General features: G+C 32.2%; 2 protein-coding genes across 3 annotated transcripts in view; both read left to right on the top strand.

The window, feature by feature from the left end:
- Nucleotides 1-1,983, top strand: part of LOC133195717 (calcium-activated chloride channel regulator 1-like) — a 66,691-nt gene extending 64,708 nt beyond the window's left edge. Inside the window, exons 12-13 of one of the 2 annotated variants that reach the window (XM_061331645.1) lie at nucleotides 1,077-1,286; nucleotides 1,463-1,983. In XM_061331645.1, coding sequence (XP_061187629.1) covers nucleotides 1,077-1,286; nucleotides 1,463-1,860 — 608 coding nt within the window. In that variant the 3' untranslated portion in view covers nucleotides 1,861-1,983. The remainder of the gene's footprint in view (nucleotides 1-1,076; nucleotides 1,287-1,462) is intronic. The other variant, XM_061331646.1, reaches the window with a different exon arrangement.
- Nucleotides 1-20,689, top strand: part of LOC133195715 (calcium-activated chloride channel regulator 1-like) — a 46,541-nt gene extending 25,852 nt beyond the window's left edge. Inside the window, exons 5-14 of the mRNA XM_061331642.1 lie at nucleotides 15,103-15,229; nucleotides 15,682-15,797; nucleotides 16,094-16,129; nucleotides 16,406-16,630; nucleotides 17,312-17,605; nucleotides 18,175-18,384; nucleotides 18,478-18,754; nucleotides 18,981-19,151; nucleotides 19,403-19,612; nucleotides 20,106-20,689. Of these exons, the coding sequence (XP_061187626.1) occupies nucleotides 15,103-15,229; nucleotides 15,682-15,797; nucleotides 16,094-16,129; nucleotides 16,406-16,630; nucleotides 17,312-17,605; nucleotides 18,175-18,384; nucleotides 18,478-18,754; nucleotides 18,981-19,151; nucleotides 19,403-19,612; nucleotides 20,106-20,677 (2,238 nt within the window). The 3' untranslated portion in view covers nucleotides 20,678-20,689. The remainder of the gene's footprint in view (nucleotides 1-15,102; nucleotides 15,230-15,681; nucleotides 15,798-16,093; nucleotides 16,130-16,405; nucleotides 16,631-17,311; nucleotides 17,606-18,174; nucleotides 18,385-18,477; nucleotides 18,755-18,980; nucleotides 19,152-19,402; nucleotides 19,613-20,105) is intronic.

Consider the following 20,689-nt stretch of genomic DNA (forward strand, 5'->3'; position numbering starts at 1 on the left):
CAGTATTTCAGTATAACACTGAAATTCACAAACACAAAGAAATTAATTGCAGGGTAGCCATGGCCATAAGTAACATTTTAACAATAACAATATTATCAGCTACATGTATAGAACTGGCTATGGCTTATGATCAGATTTCCCATATTGTATACGACAAGCACGTAGCTAGAGATCTTTCGATGTGAACTTGTAGTTCAAGTGATTCCGGATTTTGCTCTGTTTCTCCAGAGGCTACCTTATATTTTCTCATCATTGTCGTTCCTCTACGGAAGCCCGTTGAGGCCAGTTCAGAGAAAGAAATATTTTTCATTGCGTTTAAATGCAATAATTATTGCGTTTAAACCAAAACATTGCGATTAATCGCAATAATTATTGCGTTTAAACACAAAAGATTGCGATTAATCGCAATGTATATTGCGTTTAAACGCAAAGTGTTTTGCGTTTAAACGCAAAAGATTGCGATTAAACGCAATCTTTTGCGTTTAAACGCAATGATTATTGCGATTAAACGCAATGTTTTGCGATTAAACGCAATATTTATTGCGTTTAAACGCAATAAAAATATTTCTTTCTCTGAATTGGCCTCAACGGGCTTCCGTATTCCTCACATATGCAAATAAAATTAAAATGACAATTTTTGTAATGAAATTGACTTTACGTCAATATTTGTAGTATTTGCAGAAACATTTGTAATTTCTTCAGGTGAAGATATAATTAAGGGAGATGGACTCTACACAGGAGTGTTGTTACCTTCTCAAATAAAAGAAGGTGGCAGACATAGCCTCAAGCTCATAGTAACAGGAAAAAGTGGTGAAACTAAAATTCTTGTTCCAAAGGTTAGAAGACGGAAAAGAGAAACACAGAATGAAGACAGTAAGGGGAATACTAATAATTATGTTCTATCTATTGACTGTATATATTTTATGCAAATTTGCTTTGCGTAGCTGGGGTTTTCGGTAAATCATTAAAGTTTGATAAGCTGTTGTTCATTTAGGTAAAATCATCTTAAAGTGTCTATATCATAGAAGAAATGACTGTTCAGTATTTAGCAATAATATTAATGTTTGTGTTTGCAGCAGCCATAAATTTGGAAACAAAGACTGTAGATGGTTTTAAACGAGTAGCATCCAGTGGCTCATTCACTGTATATAATTATAGCCAAGTGAATATTACTAATGACATCATATCACCGGCGCGCATAATAACACTCCAAGTGATCAACAGAAAAGACAACTCTTTTAATGTAAGCTGGAATGCTGTTGGAGATGACGTCACATATGGCAAAGGTACAGAAAGTTTTTTTTTTTGTTTCATGTCTTACAAGTGAAAAATTTTTTTCTTTAAATTTTTGTTATAGTTGTTACAATACATATATTTGGAAAGGAAACTAAATCACCTCCAAAGCTTCAAATCAATATGTACCTTAAATATCTTTATTATTATTATTTTTTTTTTGTAACAGCTTTGCTTTATAACATTTTATTGTCAAAGAACCTTTCAACTTTACGGAACTCTCCAGAAACGGTTGAACCATTGACCAGAAACATACCCACCCCCTCTGATCCAGGGAGCTTGGAACTATTTTCTTTGGCGTTACCGGAAGTTAATGCGAACTACTATTTAGCAGTCCGTGCTGTCGATGAAGCAGGAAACAAAGGCGATGTTTCGAACATTCTTTCTTTGTCCGTGATTACTGACAGCACTTGGGAACGCGAGAAATTACAATCACCATCTTCATCCAACGAGGTTCTGATAATCGCTGTATGCGCGGCAGCATTAGTTTTGATAGCCATAGTTGTGTTTGGATGCATTATTTATAACAAAAGAAAGTCGCCTGGAAAAGGCGCAGGCGTCGTCTAATAGCCCAGAAATTGCATTTACTGTTAGTGCGTAATTGTGGATGAATTGACAACACCAAAACTAACCTCAGTGTACATAATAGCCAGATCTAATGCATATACATTTTAACAATAAGTGATCATTGATTCAAAATTTGAATATGAATATAAATGAATGATGTCATTGTTTATGGTTTAACAACGCAATGATAAATATTTCTTTAATTTTACTTAAGTGATGATTGATTATGTACATTCATTCGTTAACTTTGTCGTTTTATAACAAATTTGCAATGACCATGTTTTGTAAAATGTTAGAAATAAAAACAGCTGGTTGTGAATAAGTCCAATTTAAGTGTTTAAGTGGTTGTATAATAATCATGTTTAATAACTGTAAAATTAATGTACTACATTTAGCGTGTACGATATTTGCCGGAAATTGAGTTTTAAACAAGTTGGCATAGATTTGATTTTGCGCATTGTTTAATGGTCTTATTTATGTATATATTTGCAGGACATTTAGAACTTGAATTAGCGAAACTGTCTTTCCACCAAAAGCACTAAAATGAATACAAAGCCAAATATAATACGTATAAAATGTACCCCCAAAGAAATTTTGGTAATGAAAAGAAAAAAGCTAACAAATGAGATATTGTGGTCTCTGTAAAGAGTAGGTATATGTATTTCCTCGAAACAATTAGAGGCGACACAGATCAAGCAAGTTAACAGTAATCTTTATAAAAATGTGTATTATTCATTATACATGGTAGCACATGTTTTATCGATTGTGAATAGCATTTTTACATTCTTTGCATATTTTTACTCGTTATATATACCGATTAAAAATTGAAATAACACGACACACTAGTGGATTTATTAATTCTGTTTTGTACAGATAGTTTTTGTGTTTCAATTTTTTTTTCTTGATAGATCGCAAACATTGTCTCAGCCAAGACATACGACCGAAAGTTCCAAAGCACGGTCTTGTTAATGAAATGGGTGAAAATAACAATCCATAGGAAAAAAAAACATGGATATCCTCTAGATTTGATCAATGCTTAAGATTATCAGAATAAAAATGCTTTTTTTATCGTGGTATTCAAACAAAATATGATTTTTGTTCATTATTTTAATTGTATTTCAGAGAAGCTGGGATTTAATTCTGCAAGTGGTAATCCAACTTATATCCATCGCTCCCTTTTCTATGGAGGAAAATCTTCAAAATCATATGTCAGTTTTAAATATTTTTAATATTCCCAACATTCAAAATGGATTTGAATAACCAGACTTATACTGGATTCCTAAACTACATAAAAATCCTTACAAACAAAGATACAAAGTGGGTTTCAGTAAATGTTCTACCAAGCCTCGTTCCTTACTCCTCACTGAAATATTAACAGCAGGGAAGGGGAAACTTGAGGAGTACTGCACAACACTATATTCAAGAAGTGGCGTAAATCAGATGTGGATACTTTACAACTCAAAAGGAACTTTTAGAGAATTTGAAATCACAAAATTTTACCAAAATCAATAACTTCAAAACGTACGACTTTTCAACACTTTATACAGCCATTCCCCACGATAAATTAAAGTCTAGGCTTTTTGACATCAAGTCCCTGCTTTTTCAATAAAATGGAACTCGTAAATTTACTTAATTTGGCATTGATCATTTGCAAAATTATTTTGTTAAAAGATTTTTAAAAGATTCTGATCGTACACACAGTACTCCGAATCTGATATTAAAAAGATGCCTGAGTTTCTGAATGACAATATCTATGTAATTTTTGGAGATCAAGTCTTCCAATAATCTATCGGAATTCCCTTGGGTACCAATTGCGCCCCTTTATTAGCAGACCTATTTTTTGTATTGAGAAAACACTTGGTGTGGCGTTCGACACTTAGATATATCGACGACGTATTTTCAATTAACAATAGTTACTTCTATTCATATGTCGAATCGATATATCGCTTTGAACTGGAAATAAAAGATACCAGAGATTCTGACACATCTTTTTCATATTTGGATATTTTACTAGAAAAAAAATGTTAATTATAACGTAACAACGAAACTTTATGAAAAACAAAATGACTTCAACTTTCTATCGTCAACTTTCCTTATTTTGGCATTGTGCCCTTGTCTCATGCTTGTGGAGTTTTTATCTCTCAGTTGATTCAATGAGCAATAGTATGCTCTACGTACGAACAATTTCTAAGGCAGAGCAGGCTATTGACAGACAGGCTAGTGAAACAAGGATATCAACAGTCTAGTTTAAAATCAGCATTTCGCAAGTTCTATGGTCGATGCAGTGACCTTGTCAGCAAATGCAGTCTCTCATTAAGTTGAATGCTGACTGACGTTTTTCATACTAATTGTTAGGCCATTATTTACACACTGAATTGTCGACGGATTTTTCCGTTATTTCCCGATCATGACAAGGGGCACACGGCGGATGTATTGTTTATTCTGAAATATCTACGAATTTTTCCGTTTGCCCGGTCGTGGCAGCAGGCTAGCGGCGGGTGTGGCTAGTCGGCGGGGTGTACTTGCTCCTCCATGGCATCTGATCCCGCCTTTCAGGTTTTTAGAGGTTTGTGTTTGCTCTGCTTCCGACTTCCTTCTGTACTCGATTACTGTTCGTTATCTCCATATTTCATTTATAAGGCCTTTCGGAAGAATTGAAATTTGTACTAATCGGGACTTCTCCTCTAAATAAAGAAGTGTCGTATGCGTGGCGTAGTGGTTAGAAGGCGTTTGTTCTAAAGTCGCGAAGTAAGTAATTGATACTTACGTCGCGGGTTCGAATCCCACTTCGGGACGTGGAGATCGGTCCTTCGGATGAAACCGTATAAACCGAGGTCCCGTGTCGCAGTAGGTGCTGGCACGAAAAAGGTCCCTCACTGCTCAAAGGCCCTGAGTGCCCTGTCCCGGTCTAAATTTGCAGCCCTCCACCGGTAAGAGGTGGCGTCTCAATATGAGTGAGAAAGTTCTCGAATGAACGTTAAATAAACAAAGAAACACATAAACAAAATAAAGAACTACTGTAAATCATTTCAGAACAAATGTATGAACATCACATCAAGACTCAATCATAGATACAACTGACGCAAAGAGGGGTGCGTTAATAGGACTATTATAAGTCATGTGTCTTGATTTCAAGACTAGTAAAGAAACAACTTTGTGTGCGATAATGCAATTAATGTACCAGAAAATGAAAGTTTTAAATTTGTTTGATGTTTTTGATATTTTCATGCCTTTAACTAGCATTATAATAGATTTTGTCAAACAAATGGGATTTAGGTCAAAGGAAATGGTGATACTAAGGTTACTGTCATTATTTCAAGTAAGTGAGGGGACATACAAATCAAAATACAAAAATCAATGTTAAGATTTTTCAAAGCGAAGTATAATTCCAGCATATGCAGTCTCCCGAAAAAAGGACTCTTGAATAAAAGATATGTTCCTATGATGTGACATTAAAAATATCTGTAGACTTTACACTGAAAATATACAATATTAAGTTTAAAAAGGTCCGGCTTAAAATAACTAAATATTTCAATGCAAATTAATTTTTCAATCTAATCTTACATCATCTGATTAAATATAAATTTTAAAAAAATCTTCATCTATAGATAGTCTTTCTCTAAAAAAAAACTCACAACTCAAATCACATCATTCAGTTGATATAACATTGCATCTGGAGGCATAGATTGTACCTTGTGGTTTGTTAACGACGTTGTATTTCTACCAAATGATAGAAAGTAGGAAAAACAACTGTTACAGAGCACTTGCTTAAAAATGATGAAGTAATGAAAGTGCAAATTTTCTTTTTAAAAAAATCCAATAATTTTATTTCTCAATATTGTCTATATATTCTATAATAAATAAGAGTTGATAACGAAAAATGCCATTTTTGTAGTTTGAGATTATTCTTAAATCCCAGTAAAAAAAGAGTACATGATACTAAATGAAGATGTCAAGAATAAAAGTTGAATGTAATAAATTCAATTTTGATTCTTGTAATAATGTTAAGTAAAATTTTGAACGAGTCAAATTTCAGAATATAATGAAATCGTATGTCCAGATAAAAAAAAATATATCATTCGCTTTGTATAAGTTGTATTATATTAGTATTGCAAACACCATTCATGTACAGGTTATTTTGTATTTAATATATATACCTATACATCACATCAAAATACAAGCATTACGTATACTTTATAACATAGATTTAGACAGAATTCTTATAACATTTGTTTTGTTTTTTTTTTTTTTAAAGAAGGAATATTTTTAGTATTTTTTGCCAACTGTGCAAGTCTACATGAACGAAACACCACCTTTTCTTTGAGAAAATCCCATTAATTATACCAAAGTCAAGGGCAAGAATATGAATAAAAATTTTATATGAGGGGCACAATTCGACTCGGCACATAAGATTGTAGAAATACCTAACCCCTCCATAGGTAAAAGACCCTATGTGTCTGGCCGGACAGGATGCTGAAAGCCTAAATATAACACACTCTTGGAACGGTTTACGATAAAGTCTTTTCTTCAGCAGAACATGCGGGAAGGTATTATGTTGGGTCGCATTTGGTCTGATATCTTTCATATCAATTGTTAAATCATTATTCTTAAACTAAGCTTTACTACGGATTGCTCCGTCTTCCTGATCAGTACATAGAGCTGAAAGCGGGTGTGACCGGTCGACAGGGGATGCTTACTCCTCCTAGGCACCAGATCTCTCCTCAAGTTTTGCCCTTTCAGTAATTCATATCCTTTACTTGATTTATGGCATTGATTACCGTTCGTTATCTTCATTTTTTTTTAAATTTATAATGAAATAACTATTTAAGTTAAAATACATTATTCATTTGTCATTTAGTCAGGTGCACTCACGAACATGTAAAGAAACATGTATTTATATAAATTGAATTTTCTAAAAACAAAAGGCCTTAGCTTTATCGCAAATAAATAAGTATTTCAGCTTTGTTATTTTCATTGTTAAAGCAATATAGTTCGTCTGCAATATTTTAGATTGCAATTGAAGTTTTAGTGTGAGTTTATTATCTTTCATATATTTACAGTTGTAGATAAATTTTGCAGCTATGTTAATGATAAAAAAAGCGAAGATCAGCTGAAATAATGTGGAAGTGTTATGGAGTGTTCCTTAGTCACAAATGAGCTTCCGGGAAGAAATATAAATTTTGCGTGGGCGACAAAGAAAATGATGTGTAGGGGTCAATTATGGGGAAACCAGAAATTCCCTTTCATATAAGGAAGCTTATTCATGTGTATGTTCAAAGACGCATGAAACAATATAAGGAAGCATTCAAGCAAAGTTTAAAATTGCCTAATACTAAATAATAATAATAATAAATACCCTTTTGAAGAATGCTATGTATTCCTTGGCACATCACAAAGTTTCTTCTTGTTTTGGTTTTGGAATTGAGCAATGCATAAAAATTGACTGACAAACTTGTTTTCTTTCAATATATATAAATTTTACTAAGATTAAAAAAAATTAAGGTAAATTCTGACAAATATTTGTTTGTCTGTTCAGACAAAAATGCTTCTCATACGCAAGTCGAGAGTTCTGGGAGAAAGGGGGTAATTTCCTCCTAGTATGCCCCTAGGGTGGCTGCGGGGATAAGTTGACTGTATATTGCTTATATATTGATAAATTAATGCATTACATATTCAAAGTCTTTTTCTGTATTGCTGGATAGCTGAAAGACTGTTTGCATGATTATGAACACCTAGCCCTCTAACATAACATTAATCCATGTCATATGAGTCCAGAATTGAAGCCAATAGAGACTGAGTTATATTTTAGAATATTGTTTTACAGTGTATCTTTTCTTTATTTCTGTACATTAAGCAAGCAAACTTTACGAATAATGGCAATTATTTTTACAAAAGAATATGAAATGTGTGTCCCTTAAGCTCTGACTGGAGAGTGGGCTAAGTTGAACAAATATTAAAAATATTATATTAGTGTGGTTTATTTGAAAAACTCTCAATCATCTAGGAGCAAACTTTACAAAAGTTTATGTTAACACAGACCTCAACAAATTGTTTTTGTTTTTGGGAACAGAGACAAAATTATTTATTGTGCATTGAGAGAGAGAGAGAGAGAGAGAGAGAGAGAGAGATTCACATGACTTAGTTCTATTAAGCATACAATCATTTATACAATTTTTCTCAAAAGAATCAGATGCCAACATAACGTTAAAAAGTAAAAGAAAGATGGATACATCATAAATGGATAAGATCAACTTTTAAGTCCAGGGACACATACTTTGGAGAGAAGGCAACAGTGACAACAGAACAGCTAAGAATGGAAGCCACAAGAAAAACTTGCACCTGTAGGACATAAGGACATTTGGAGATGATTGAAAAAGACAGAAATACAACCAGATGATCAAGTTGGAATGCCACCAAAGAAAAGATAAAGGACAGGAAAAAGTTTAAGGACAGCGTAACAGCTTCATACTTATTCGACTCTGGCGCGGAAAAAATTAAGTTCATGGAGATTAGAATTGCAGTGAATTGCATCCGTATTTCAGAAAGAAACAATGAACATTAACAGATGATCAATGGCTTTCAAAATAACATAACATTGCTATTATAGTCTGGGGAAAAAAAACTTCCATTCGTTTTTCATGCATGGAACATATATCAATGAAGTTAACTGAAGTATTATAAATAGATACATATACACGTAATATGAAAATGACCGATGATAATTCTAAGCAGAAACCACGTATTTCGTACAAATGCACTATCGCTTCTTAAGGACAGATGATACAAACAAAAAATGGATGTCTGGATAGGTATATATATATTTTTTTACTTATTTTGGTTGTAAATGATTAGAATAATAAATTTCTAAAATATTAAAAAATTGTAAACTTTCTACGATAATGCTTAAAATTCCACCTTTCTGCAACCACCCTTATTAATCTATATAACTTTTTGTCACTTATAATCCCATCATTGAATGAAAAATAAAAATCTAGGCGGTTAAACTTATTTATTTTACTTTTATAAACATGATTTAATTTGTTAGTTTCAAGATTTTTGATAAAAGTTTGTTTGTATCATCTGTCCTTAAATAAATACTTAAATAAGTAAAGTTCATACGAATGCAGCATGGAAAAATGGTGTTTGAATAAAATTCTTGCAAAAATAAGCAGTAAGGATGTACTTCAGATTTAGTCGTCATTGTAAAGGTTTACATGTTGATAAATTATTTTCGTGCATGTCATACGTGAATTTCCAAAGAATGAAAGTTTCCACGTTTAAATATGACCCTTGATAAGACAATATTTATTTATGAATGAAAATGAATAGTATAACCTTGTATACCCACTGAAGTCCAACTTATTATTTATAGGGTCAGAATTTCTTCAACGCTTATCAATGAAGACAATATCATTCTTTTAATAAAAAAGGAAATCTTTACATCACCTCTTTTGTCTCTTATCTTGTGTCGCAGCAGTGGATAGCACGATTAAAAAAGAGGCGAAAATAGTGGCACAGATACAGCCATTTCAATGACCTATTAACCTCTAATTTTTGCGACACATTGTATTTAAATTCAAGTTAAGGTATGACACGAAAGACTCTAAATTTTACAAAAATAAGAAAAAAAGAATCAATGTCATGAGAGGGCGGGGAAGAATTTTTCAGTTCATGAAAACATTTTCATCTTCATCTAAAAGATTTTAGTATCGATAATTAGCTTACGCACAAAGGTATTGGTGTTTGTGCATCAAAGCGTATACAAGGTGAATGAACCGCTGTTTTAAATACAACATGGAATATTTGATACAGGCCATTTATTTTCGTTTAATAGACAAGCCCAAATCTTGAAGGTAAATTATGTTTTGAAGACGTAAGTTGTATATTGTCTACATGTACGTCGACTGATTTTGTTACACAAGGGCATGTTCTGTACATATAATCATTTTTAAACCAAAACAGGCTACTGAATAATTTGTCGATGTCACAAGCTAATGTTAGAACAGTCTTTTTTAGAGCCAGCTTTTTGAAAATTCTATGGTCATTATACATGTAATTCATAATGTTTGCAAATACAACCGACTAGTTGTAAGTGCATTTTTACTTTTTCTTTTTTTACTGATACAATACAAGAGGCTCATGACTGGTGCTATCTGTGGACAGAGATGCTTACTCCACCTAAACAGATAAACCTACCTCTGAAGTTTTCATAATTTTTCCTTCCTTATATTCTTGTACGATAGACAAACACAACGTTTTGTTTATCTTAATATTTTAAAAAGTATTTTATTTAATCGAATGAAATTTTAAGGCCAAAAAATTAGAATAGATAGGGACATTAGTATGTCAAATTTTGCTGATAACGTTTGATTATTAAAGATTTTATATCAGTTGTGACATAGTCTTTGGATCAACCCACGCATGTTAGCATATTTTGTCTAAATCATAATTCTTTTTGGATCACAAGTACAAAAATTCAAAAGGTTCAAACAAAGGAAAGCCCAATATTGCTTTGAATAGCGGGTACCGGTTCTAGTTTCTTAATGAGCAACTGTCTTCCCTCGCTGTTCGAAATTTTCACCCTTTCCATTGCTTAATCATGGTTTGTTTGTCTTGAATGCAAGATTATTGGAGATTTATAGCACTTGCTAAATATTCTCTAAATTTGTGTTGTGAACTGGAATATCTTTGCTCATTTGGAATTTCAAAAATCATTTCTTAAACAATGAAAATTTCTAATTTCTATACATTTTGGAAATTTACTGACTGAGCTGATTTAAAAGAAAAGCTGTCAAATTGATATCTTTTTTCTGTGCGTCAATCGCTTTAACAAAATACCCTAAATATTGCCTGCCACATTTGAGAGATCAATAGATTTATCTAGCTGATAGGATAAAATTATTATTTGTAGGAAAATTTTGACGGGAATTGACACTGTCGTTAATTACTTTAATACAAGACAAGAATTGTAGTCATGAACTTTGAATAAGAAAATAATAATACTTGAAAACTATAAATTGAAATACATGTACAATGTATGTACCGGTAACATTTTGTATCGCTATTTGAATTTTTAGCCAGATCCATATTTATAAAAATTCAAAATGGCGAATGAATATTCCTGACACATGTTGATAAATAATAATAATACTTTAGAAAGGGAAAATCCATAAGAATTACAAAATGAAAGAAAGGAATATTCGTTGACAAGAGTTATATAGTGTGACTGTACCTATCCCAATTATTCATGCATTGTAAAGTGTTATCAGATGAAAGACCTGTGAATTCATGGTAACATGCATCATTCATGCGTGTTTCAAATTTCACAGCGTCACGAGTGTACTAAAAGTGAAATTCATTGTTGTCCTCTTAATGTTTATTTTTATTTATTTTTCATGGTAGATTGCATTTTTCTTTCATTTAAAATTATCAGTTTATGTTTTTTAAACACCAAATGTCAATCAGCATAGCAAATTATGTATGAAAATCATTTCTTTTTGAGTGTGTGCAGATTTACTAATCAGCTTTAGTTGACAAATGCTTTTGAGATGTATGAAAATTTTGTCAAAGACACAAGACCTTTCTGAAGTTTTTATTCATATCAATTTCTTAGGACTTTATCGAGTATCTTGAGGAGTGACTTGAACGTATCAAACGTGTGCAGTATCCACATAAAAAAAGAAATAATCCTCACGTTTCAAATGATTAAATAACAATTTTATTTGATTTATTGGACATTAACATTTGATGATTAAGTTTAGCTGAATGTAAGTAGTATCAAAATTGATATCATATTCAATGGCTTGTGTCGTTTGAAAGACTTTGATATTCTATGACCTAGACATCGAAATTACAAGTTTAAAAGTTATTTGGAAAAAAGTCATTCAAATATTTTAATTTTTCTTTTGACCTTGTTTCATTTTATGCGTAGATTTTTCACCGACAACCAGTTTGCACAATTGTAAAACGACCCTATTTAGCTGCTATTCATTCCAACATGATTGGCCTTCTCTAAAATACCCGGTTTTCAACGCATGCGGTAATTGATAGATTCCGTGACTTATATAACAAGGAGTGGTTATGCGCCAAAAATATGAGGTTTTTGGCCTTTTACTCTCTTTCTTTTTGTTTTATCTATAGTGTCACAGCAGTTTGTCAATCCAATAGGATTCGGATAGATGGAAACGGTTATACCGGAGTTACTGTTGCAATGTCCACTAAACTTCAGCCTAATCAAATACAGATACAAAGAATTAAGGTGAGATGTTCCTTTTTATGTAGAATGGACATGTTTTATAACGTCGAAATGAAATTCGAAGAAACGTCACTGTATGTTCTTTACTTTAATTACTAATAAAATGCATGTATAATGATCTACCATTTGGATTTTTTAAACATACACTTGGTTATAAAGTTGCTCTGTTAATTAAACCCGGAATTAAGAAATACAAAATTTTATGAAAATTCAAATTCATATTTTGTTTACCTATAGATGTGCGTGATATCACAATGTAATGATCTGAAGATATGCTGCAAAACTTTATAAATACAGTAACTAAATACCTTAGACGAAACACCCGAATTCCCTACCGAAGAAAATGCAGTGATTGTAACATAAGATGAAAGGTTTAGAGAACAAAGAGTAACATTGAGAAATGAACGCTACTTTGAATAACTTGGGTTTTTTCATCCGTTCTATTTACCTTTTATTTAAAAAAAAATATCTGAAAAGTACAAGTTTTTTAAGCAGAATGGCTGCGATGAAGAGCAAGATAATATATCTATTGAGTTAAATTAAGAACACTGCAAATAAATTAAAGCTAAAACTTATAAAACAGGTAACTAATGTGACCAAAACGCACGAAATATACATGTTTATCTAAATTTAATTTCCAAAACAAAATGTCATTGTATATCTAAAGCATACAATTTTCATCATTCACCAAAGTGTATTTAAATGAGAAATGTAAAAAAAGGTCTGATAATTATTATATTTTAAAGACAGAATCATTTGCATGATTTAATCCTTTTGTTTTACATGTGTTTGCAATTACTCGTACTTCGAATTAATCGTATCTACTGTTTTATGCAGGGTCAGTTCTTAGTATAATAAATGTACATATTGTAAATGCGCATATGGTCTGCTTCTGTGATGTAGATTTTTTTTAATAAGACAGTATTTATTTAAGCATTTTATTTAAAAAAAAAAACAAAAAAAAAAACAGATTTCTTCCTTTGCTGAAAAGCCAGCACAGCGAGTCGCGCGAAGCAAAGAGAAAATTCGAACTATATATATTGCTCCTTATGATTTTGTCGTCCTTAGTAGCCTCAAGACCCACAATGCAAGGCAAATAATCTGTTTTAACAAAACTTGTGTACTGTTCTTTGTTTGGTTTTAAGGGGAGTATCTATTAGTGAATTGGCATGCTGTAATGAATTATACGCAACTGCGCTCTCCCCAATGGTCGCACTGTCAACGATTGCCATTAAGTTCATAGATGCTCAATAATTTAGATTCATCGTATCCCCTTCTATATTTCGTTTCTTATAGGACTTATTTACGGCGGCTTCCGCCCAGTTGTACAGGTCAACAAAATACCACCTCTACTTTAAGGATATTACAATAGTAATACCAAAATCATGGCCAAACGATATTACCAACAATTTTGTAAGAGGGCCACAACTCGATTCTGCACATGTAATTGTTGATAATCCAAACCCACTTGTGGATAACAGACCCTATGTCTCTGGCATGACGGGATGCGGAAAACCAGGAAAACACATACATTTAGAGCCGTATACGGTACAAGTTCTTCCAGCTCAGAAAAATGGAGGTATATCAGTTATGGAAAAAATTAAAAATTCCATCTGTTATTGTGTGCATAAGACTTATTTATGAGACATACTTTTCTTCCTGTAGATAAAATATTGGTGCACCTTTGGGGCCATTTCAGATGGGGTATATTCGACGAACATGGTGATAAGGAGTCACCAATACAGGACTTAAACACAAATACATGGTTTTATTCATCTGAGGGAACATTCAAACCAAACATGTAGGTGTTTTACGAAAGAGAATCATATTCAGAAAGTCAGTTTTCAGTTCTCTGTTTGATTACAGACATTTCATTTCGACTTTGCTAATTTTTCCAGCTGTGCTAGGGATATCATAGGGAAAAGAGAACTGTCTTATTGTGAGAGTAAATTGCATTGCTCTTTAGACGAGAATGGTTTACCTGAAAAGGACTGTAAATTTTGTGCAGACGAAACAGGAAATACCGTGAAGGGGTCAATTATGGGGAAGCCAGGAATCTCAAGTGTAAGTAGATCACTCTGTAAAAACAGTTTCATTTGTGGTAAAAAAACGTTTTCCTGTTTTGATTTTTTAAAAGAAATATTTGGAAAACTTCCTGAATTGTTTGGATAATTTTACTGCATACATGATTTGTTTTTAATATAAAACTACGTATTTAATATAAAACTCGTATTTCTCCGCCAATCGAAAAAAAAAATCCTTGAATACTTACACATTCAACAACTTACTTTATGTGAAATTCTCAGAACCGGGGCACTGCCTTGATAATAGAACGCATGATACACACACACTGTCATTCAATAATCATATTTCCTGTGGATCCTGATTACCCTTCTTGAAGACATCTTCATTCTGCAATTATTGGCTTACGGTAAATTAGTGAACATTTGAAATATCATTTTTAGATGTAAATAGTTATCTTTAAAAATATAATCTTTATTCCACAGACCATACGGAATCTATTAATATGCGTTTTCAATATTCCCAAAAATTCTTTGAGAATTAAAGGAAAAAGCAGATGTAATTTGTAAATTTTATTGAATGAATTTAATTTCACATTTTCCTTTTTTGAACTTTCACTCTTGTTTATTGCAAAATGTAGAAATATGTTAATTCATAATGTTAAATACAACTGTAGGGTATACTTTTATCTATTCCATACCTTGTCTGAGCAGGGTATTTGGCATCAGGCTGTACAGTAAAAAGTATGCAGTATTTAGCAAATATTCTGACACCCAACTTCAAATACTTTGTGTGATTGCAATATATATATATATATATATATATATATATATATATATATATATATATATATATATATATATATATATATATATATATATATATATATATATATATATATATTAAAATTTGAAACCATAATATTTTTGGAGACTTTTAACTCTTGCATTTCACCTGCAATATAGGTGGACGAGTTTTGTGGTGACGATGGTAGCACTGTTCCACACAACAAAGAGGCTCAGACTCCACAGAACAGATTCTGCCAAGGGAGAAGTTCTTGGGAAATAATGAGACTTCATTCTGATTTTAAAGGTATTTTTCGCCTTTGTGTCTGTTTTGCCTTTTCGCTTGTCTTATTTCATGCACCAGAGACAAAATCTCTTTAAATTTGAAGTATAATCTTAAGAAGAGTCATGGAAGTAAAAGTATTACTTCCCATGTGTGAGATATTTGTAATAAACTGAAATGGACATTGGGGTATATAGAAGCTTGTTTTGTATATATTTCTTTTAAGGATTGATTCTTCTCATTGCTTACTCCTGCATGGTTTGTGATCCCGCCTCTGATGTTTTTGGAGGTCCATGTTTGCTCTGCTCTCGATTTGTATTGTTTAAATGGACTATGAGCTTGAATACTTAAAATGTTATATACTCGTGACTTTCTAAACTGAAAGGCAGAAAAGAAAAAATAATGTTATATCACTGATATATGAAAACCAATTATCATGCAATGCTAACGTAATTTTTAATTATATATAAATGTAGATACAACACCAGGTTCACCGACACAAGACACCACACCGATATTTAGAGTTGTACAACAGAAAACTGGTCAAAATTTCGTGATGGTCTTGGACAAGTCTGGAAGTATGAGATTTTATGTAAGTAACATAGTCCATAAGCATGAGATTCTATGTAAGTAACAGAGTCTGTAAGCATGAGATTTTATGTAAATTACAGAATTAGGAAGTATTAGAATTATTATTGTATTAATTTTTCATGTATATAAGTAAGGTCTTTAATAAAACTATTTTCAGATTAAGATTCAATTGTAGTCATAAATAAGAAATATTTCATGTTAACTTTGACATTCTTTTTACAAAATTGTTTTTCTTAATTTTTATGTTATAATGAATATCAGAAATTGCTGCAAAAGAAACTTTCAATTCATTTTTAGGATGGCCCCACTAATGAAACAAGTGTTCTGAGAAAGGTAAAAATTGCAGTACCAAGCATTTGAGAGAGGAACATGTTCATTGATCATAGTGCCTATGTTTATAAATTTAAACTTCTTTTCATTTCTTATAAGAAATCATACATGTAGTCTTCTTCATCTCATAATTCTGACTTTAAACCATGACGTGTTTAAAAAAATCGTCGAACAAGACGAGGTACCAGGGAATTATTGTGCTAATTATTTTTGCTGACGAGTATATTTTGAAATCAAAACGACCAAAAATAGGTGTCAAACTTTCTTTTTTTTTCAAAGCAAAGAATGACAAAATTGAAAGAAATAACATCCATTTTCATACTGGTTTGGTTACAAGCTGGCAGTTCTCTTGGACTTGTGACATTCAACATAACAGCACAGACTGTAGCTCCATTAACCTCTATAACGACGGACAGCGTAAGGCAAGAGTTAGTGGCATTAATCAAGAATATTGATGCTGCTGGTGGTACATCTATTGGAGCAGGACTTCGAAAAGGAATAGAGGTATGGAAATAATAAGTCATTAGATATCAACGATATCATAATTACTTAAGTTACATGTATAATAAAGTATCATCATGTATAACTCAACCAATCACATTTGCTATATTCTCATATTTAAAATAAAGTTATTGAATTAGTTTCTAGACTGCATCGTCGATAACTTTTTAGGACAAAAAAATTATTAAGTAATTTCTCAAAATGTTCATTTCTGATCGGATTTATGTGTCAAGAAAATTGTTCGATGTTTCCATATGACTATTAGACAGTGCGCATTATCTGCGTCTTGAAATTCGCCTTGCTTCTTTGCAATTTATTGTCAATAAATGATCATTCATAGGTATGCTCTTTTCTATGCATACAATGAATTTTCAGACATATGTTATTGCACATTATAATTAGATAACAGATTATAGAGCTAAAAAATTCAACTCTGGTCTATAATCAGCATCTGGTTGTTGTATATGCCTCTTAAAAAAATAAAAATCTCCATATTTTCAATAGTCGGACGATATCCTTATTTGAACAATGCAATTTCTAGTTCTATAAAAAAAATGATATATTTAGAAAATAAACCCTTTTAATCAGACAAAATGTATACAGTTCGTTTTTATGTTCAATATAATATAGATCCTTTTTATTTTGTTGCTAACTCTATTTTGCTATTTACCTGGATATGTCAAGGTATTAAAGACACAGGGAACAAACATCAATGGCAGCGAAATCATTTTGGTAACTGATGGTGAAAATACACATTCTCCAGGAATAAAAGAAGTTGCAAATGAAATCCTAGCTGAAAACGTAATTGTTACAACAATTGCAATTGGTAGAAACGCAGACAAAAATATGGAAACCCTGGCTAAGGATAGTGGAGGTTCAAGCCATTTTTATTCCGGATATGATCAATCGACGGCTCTTATTGATAGTTTTGTAAATATTGCTGAATGCGCTTCTGATGACGAGAATAAACTTTATCAGGTCAGTATAAAAATTTCATACCTCGATTATCAGTAAGAAATTGTAGTCATAATTTGTTTTCCTTTACACTTCTATTTTGGTTGGGGTTTTTTTCGGTTCACAAAGGACAAACAAATAAAATTAACAGTGAATTCAAAGTACGATTAACAAAAGATACGAAGGGAAAACCTCTTATTCAATTGGACCAAAAACAGAATGTGTTTAGAAAATGATGTACCTTAAAATATTTCAATGCAGATCAAAGTTTGCTGGTGTCATTTGTTGGTTTATCTGTAGATACTTACAAAATATTCCGTGTGGGATCAATAAAAACTCTGATAAATGTTAAATAATTATAAAACTACCTATACCATGTCCTACACATGTGTTAAAGGGACTGAAATAAATGTTCATAACGTTATTGGCTTATACCTCTATGCAACCTAATCCAACCTCTGATGTCACCAGGTGATAATATTTCAATCAATTATCTTACTGTTATTTCTTTTTCCCATTTCATTAGTTTTAAAAGTATTCATATATAGGAAGCTCAGTGTAAGTTTTAATCAATTATTTCATTTTCTCCCCAGATAGAGAGTAAAAGTCTGAATGTCACAAAAGATCGGAATTACACCAGTATTATTTCTATTGACGACACAATAGGACGCGACACGACGATATTGCTTCAGGGTCCAGGAGTGAACTATACTTCATTATTTTTGTCAGGACCTGGTAATAGAATGTGGACATCCGGTGTATGCAATGATTCCTGTCGCATAAAAATTGATGCACTAGCCGAGGTACGTTTAGCTACTTATTTTAAGGCCTTAAATTCATATCTGAGTTTTAGAATACAATTACCTTTGTATAGAAACTTAAAACATATTTTCAAGGTTGGCGATTATGTGGTAAATGTTACGTCGTCTTTTGACATTGGACTAGTTCTTACATTGACGGCGAATTCATATCCCAGAAATCCAGCAGAGGAAGTCATAACTACGACTGCATGGTCATCGACAGATTCATTTGATTTCTCGCCTTATACTCCTGTTATTCTTTTTGCACTTGTAAAAAAAGGATCATCACCAGTTTTAGAAGCTAGCGTGGAAATGTTACTTGAGGATTCGGAAGATCACATGACAACAATTAATCTTTCTGATAATGGGTTTGGTAGGCAAACAATTGATATTTGTATACAACATGTTCCAGACTGTCTATCTTTGGTGAATGTTACATGGAGGTATTCAAATAACATAAATTTTGTGCTAACATAGAGACATATCTAAAAATAAAGGATGTGCCATGCTGAAGTACATTTTAATATGAAACATTGATTTTTATTTGTTAATTAAAAAATCGATATCGATTGCTAGCATAGCTTGGTAATGTTTTATAGGTGAAGATATAATTCAAGGTGATGGTCTGTATACGGGTGTGATATTACCTTCTCAAATAAAGTCTGATGGCAGACATAGTCTTAAAGTCTCTGTGACGGGAAAAAGTGGCGAAGCAAAAATTCTTGTTCCAAAAGTGAAACGACGGAAACGAGCTGCTCAGGACAATGTCCGTAAGGATGATATATTTATAATGTAGTGTTAACACCCATTATTCTTAATATAGATAAAACTATTTATACAGCTTCCAATATCATAAACACTTTTTTTAAATCGTGTCTATAATTTATGATAAATATATTTATTTAGAAGTATTCTTATCTACTAATTACCTTGTTATGACCTCCTTTTAAATTGAATATGTTTGTTAATGTTAACATGATTTACACGACTTTTAAAATTATCTTGATGGAAACAATTTTAGCCCCAACAGATCTGGTGGCTAGAACAGTTGCTGGATTCAAACGAGTTACTTCCGGTGGTTCCATCACTGTGCAGAATTATTCAACATTGGATATAGGAGATGACAAAATTTCACCGGCCAGAATAACAACGCTAAAGTTAGTGTCCTCAAACGGAAACCTTTACAATGTAAGCTGGGACGCTGTGGGGGATGACGTCACGTATGGATCAGGTATCCATGAAACTGTGTAATTTCATTTTATCAGAAATATATAGAAACGTATTGATGGAATGAAATTTAGTGGCTATATTTTTTGTGATTATCTCATTAAAAAAATGCTTTCATGTATCTTTTGTGTTCCGACTGTCTGACATGTCTGATATTTAAAATGTATGATGCAAAGCAGGTTATAATACATTATAGGGTTGCATGTAATTTTTCGATTGCGGACTTTTTGGAATTTATCAGGCAACTTTAGGACATCTAAATATCAGTGTTTTAAGAATTACATATTACTCATGAATTATATAGGGAAACAATATCACACTTCCTCTAAATTTTCCCTAATTAGTCTCAAAGAGTCTGACAAGTTTTTGGCATATAAGAATTATATGGATTTTTAATTTTCATTTTGTCTTGCTTCTATCAAAATAAAAATAGTCGCAATAATCGAAAAAAATCCTTAGTTCTCTAAATATACAAACTTTAAGTTTCTTTTTTATAGCTACTTCTTACCAGATTTTGTTATCAAAAGCCTACTCTGATTTGCTGAACTCTCCAGAAAGAGTCAGTGCTTTGACCGAACAAGTTCCAACGCCGTCAAAACCTGGGAATACCGAATTCTTTTCTCTAACTATACCGGAAGTTGGTGTAAATTACTATTTGGCAGTCCGTGCTGTTGATGAGTCCGGGAACAAAGGAGATGTCTCAAATATTCTGTCTCTATCTGTGGTTACCGATAACTCATGGAAACGTGTCCAAACACAACCACCAGCAATGTCTTATGAAGGCATCATTGCATCTGCTTGTGTAGCAGCATTACTTGTCTTTATAATTGTTTTATGTGGAGTATGTTTTTACAAAAGAAGTAATGCATCTAGAAGGAAATCAGGCGACAGGGATCAATATGGAGAATTTTCCAAGGATATTTTATACGGACCTTATCATGAGCAAAACCAAAATTACATTATGCGCATGTACATGTATCAATTGCGCAACCAACAAATGATCAGGCAATATTATGGCCACAATCCAAGAATTCCAAACCACGATACATATCCTTACCATATTTCTTGAAAAATGGACAAT

This window comes from Saccostrea echinata, unplaced genomic scaffold, assembly GCF_033153115.1.
Source record: "Saccostrea echinata isolate AGI-Se365-2 ecotype Australia unplaced genomic scaffold, CSIRO_AGI_Sech_v1 ptg000029l, whole genome shotgun sequence".
In the NCBI taxonomy this organism is placed as follows: domain Eukaryota; kingdom Metazoa; phylum Mollusca; class Bivalvia; order Ostreida; family Ostreidae; genus Saccostrea; species Saccostrea echinata.